The sequence below is a fragment of the Entamoeba invadens genome, assembly GCF_000330505.1.
Source record: "Entamoeba invadens IP1 unplaced genomic scaffold scaff_1105074726371, whole genome shotgun sequence".
Lineage (NCBI taxonomy): Eukaryota > Evosea > Mastigamoebida > Endamoebidae > Entamoeba > Entamoeba invadens.
The window spans coordinates 79,160-82,264 of record NW_004443643.1 but is presented as its reverse complement, the minus strand read 5'-3'; the positions used below and the strand labels follow the sequence as shown (position 1 = coordinate 82,264).

Here is a 3,105-nt window from a genome sequence, read left to right as displayed (position 1 = left end):
AGTGACGTTCTCTTTAGTCGTTTTAATGAAAAGGTCGATCGTGACAAAGTCGTTGGATTGATACCAGTCGTACTGATGCTCATTGTTCTTTTTTAGTTGTTTTTGTATTTGGATTTTTTTAATTATTTCGTACAATAACGAAAAAAAGTGAATGACGTATTTGATCTCAAAAATCACCGGAAAAAGAAATTTTTTAATATCAGAGCTTAATAAAAACAATTTAATATTATTTAATTTGAATATAAAATCTCGCTCTTATATAAATCACTTGTTAATGACTAGTTTTAATGTTTATTATAATTTTTTATTATTATATAGTTTTAAAATTGACTTGAAAATATTAAAACCTCAAATAGAAAGATATATAAAATAACTCATTTGTTATAATTATTATTATTGTCTGTATACTAATATTTTTAATAAACAAATTTATTCAAAATTTATTATTTAAACATATTTTTATCAATGAATTAAATTTAACAATTATAAATTGTAATATTTGTTGACTCTTAAATACAATACAGTCAAAGGCGTCTATTTGTAGTAATAATAATTTCGAACTTGCTTAATTGTCGCACAACTGGCCAATCATTTTGGTCTACGACAATTAAATATTTTGTTCTCGAATCTGTAACTTTTGTTGAATTAAAAATAAAATTTTTTATAAAAAATAAATGTTAATATTAATAGAAATCTACAAAATTCACTCATTTACGACAAATAGATATTTTTTTCTGCTGGATTTACGACAAATAGACGCCTTTGACTGTAAATTTTTAAAATAAATTATATGTTTTATAATTAATGGTATAACAAAAATTGTTGTCAATTAAATTTATACTGAAATACTAATACATTAATTATATAATTTTGTATTAATTTTTACTAATTATCACTAGTCTCGAAATATAAGTAACCATTCTGTAAGTTCATACTTTTATATATATCATATTACTTATGCAACTGCAATATTTTATAATAAATGAAATATCAATAGTTTCATTAATATATTTAAATGCTTAAAATAATAATTCTATCATAATTAAAGAAAATGGTAAACAATTTAATTAACATAACAAACAGAAATTCAATAACAAACCAAAATCATGTTTTTCATAATAATTTATATATTAATTAAATATAATAAAAAAACCATACTCAACTGTAACAATAATTATAATAAATCTTTACTTTTAATTATAATTAACAATAATTAAATAGATTTTTAAATTCCACTATTAAAAAACATTTAAATTAATCGAATGGATTTTCAAGGAATGGCGATCATCGACGACAATGAAGTGGACAATTTTGGCAATATCCCAGAAGTCCACGGGCCGGACATAGACATTACTCTTAACGACAACCTTTCCAGATCTTCAAATAACCTTTGTTTGACCTTTTTGCAAAACATTTTAATAACATTCAAATTTATGTGGAAATTCTGTTGTGACGGTTTGTGTGATTCAATATACCGCTGTACGTGCATTTGCGATTTCTTTTCGTGTTTTTGGTGTGATGTGACTTGTTGTCATTGTTTTCTTAATTGCAATTGCTGCAATTGTGATTATTACGACGACACCTGTGAATGTCCATTTTACAGCAAATACTGCTGTGTTCCTTTTCGCCTTATTTTTTGTTGTAATTGCAAACACACGTGTTGTGAGAATTGTTCGCAAGAGCACTTTACATATGATAATGTGTGGGATTATGTTTTCTTCTTTTTTGACATCTTATGCGAGTGTTTTGTGGAGTCTTGTGTGTGTTTATTAAAACCGTTTGTTGCTGTTATTGTGTTCTTCTTCAATTTGATATGTTGCACTTATTGTACATATGGAGAGTGCAACCAAAAGTGTGCAGAGGGTGTTGGGTGTGTGACATGTGGGTGTTGTGGAAATCGAAATAGATATAGCGATGTATACCACTATGTCTGGGACTGCGGTTGTTGTAAAGAGAAGTGGTGTTTTCTGTGCAATTGCTTGTTGGGTGATGGAATGTGTGTATGCACCCCTTTGTATATCTTCTGTTGTCAATGGATGAACTTCGATTGTCACACATGTTCAGACGAAAACGTTGAGTGTTGTGGGGAAGACTCAAAGGAACAATGCGAGTATGCCTGTAAATGTGACTTGTCAAGAAAATGCTGCGACTATAACTTGAGACTTTTGGATTAATTTTTATGTCCCAATTATTCAAATATTGTTGCTTAACACTTAAAATAACACACTTATTTTTGTTTTGGCCTGTTTTTACTGGGATATTATTCCAATTTTTGATGATTATCCTTTTTTGGCTTGTGTATTGTTTATGCAAAAAGTATAAACTCTAAAAAACGGAAATTTATTTAATAAACTCAAGATTTCCCGATTTTTAGACCTTTTGAATTTTGTTCAATGTTATTTAAAGTGTTAAAATCATAACCTTTGTGATCTACAATGATATTTTTTGAAACAAAAAATAACATATTACAAATACTACAAATTTAATAATGTAACCACGCTATCTCGAAATGTTTATTATAATCAATATACAAAAACAAAAAATTATTAAAATACAAAATCATTCTTTGTGATCTTTAAAAATTGAACTTTACTAATATCAAGTTGAATATAATTTATACATTAATAAAACAACAATTACGTTATATTTTCAAGACAAAAAATACTTTAAATGATTTATTTTTAACGAATCAAATTAATTTTTTTTGAAATTTCTTTGTTTTCGAATGATTTAAATCGAAATATTAATTAAATACAACATGTCCAATTTAAAACAACTTGATCAATACAAAAATGAAATTTCAACATTCTTGGAGAAATTTGATGATATCAATGTTTTTATTCAAAACGCCACAAAACCATTTGACGAAAAATCTCCTCTTTTTGACTGTGTATTTGATGACAATGACACGGACAAGATGACAATTGAAGAAATATCACAAAGAAATTTGAAATATGATGAAACTATAAACAATAAAATAATATCTTTAGAAAGTTATTTTGACAAAGTTCAAGAAGCAATTGTAAAGAGAAAATATGTTTTTTCTTTTATTGAAGAGCAAACAACACGTTTAAATGAAGTTCTTTTAAAATTTCAAGAAACGTC

At 26.1% G+C, this 3,105-nt stretch overlaps 1 protein-coding gene across 1 annotated transcript; it reads left to right on the top strand.

Moving 5' to 3' along the window:
- Nucleotides 1–1,262: 1,262 nt before the first annotated feature.
- On the top strand, nucleotides 1,263–2,174 carry EIN_264120 (hypothetical protein; the record flags this gene model as incomplete). Its single annotated transcript, XM_004259691.1, has 1 exon — nucleotides 1,263–2,174. One exon carries the CDS (start codon nucleotides 1,263–1,265, stop codon nucleotides 2,172–2,174), a length of 912 nt encoding a protein of 303 aa, XP_004259739.1.
- Between the last annotated feature and the right edge of the window lie 931 nt (nucleotides 2,175–3,105).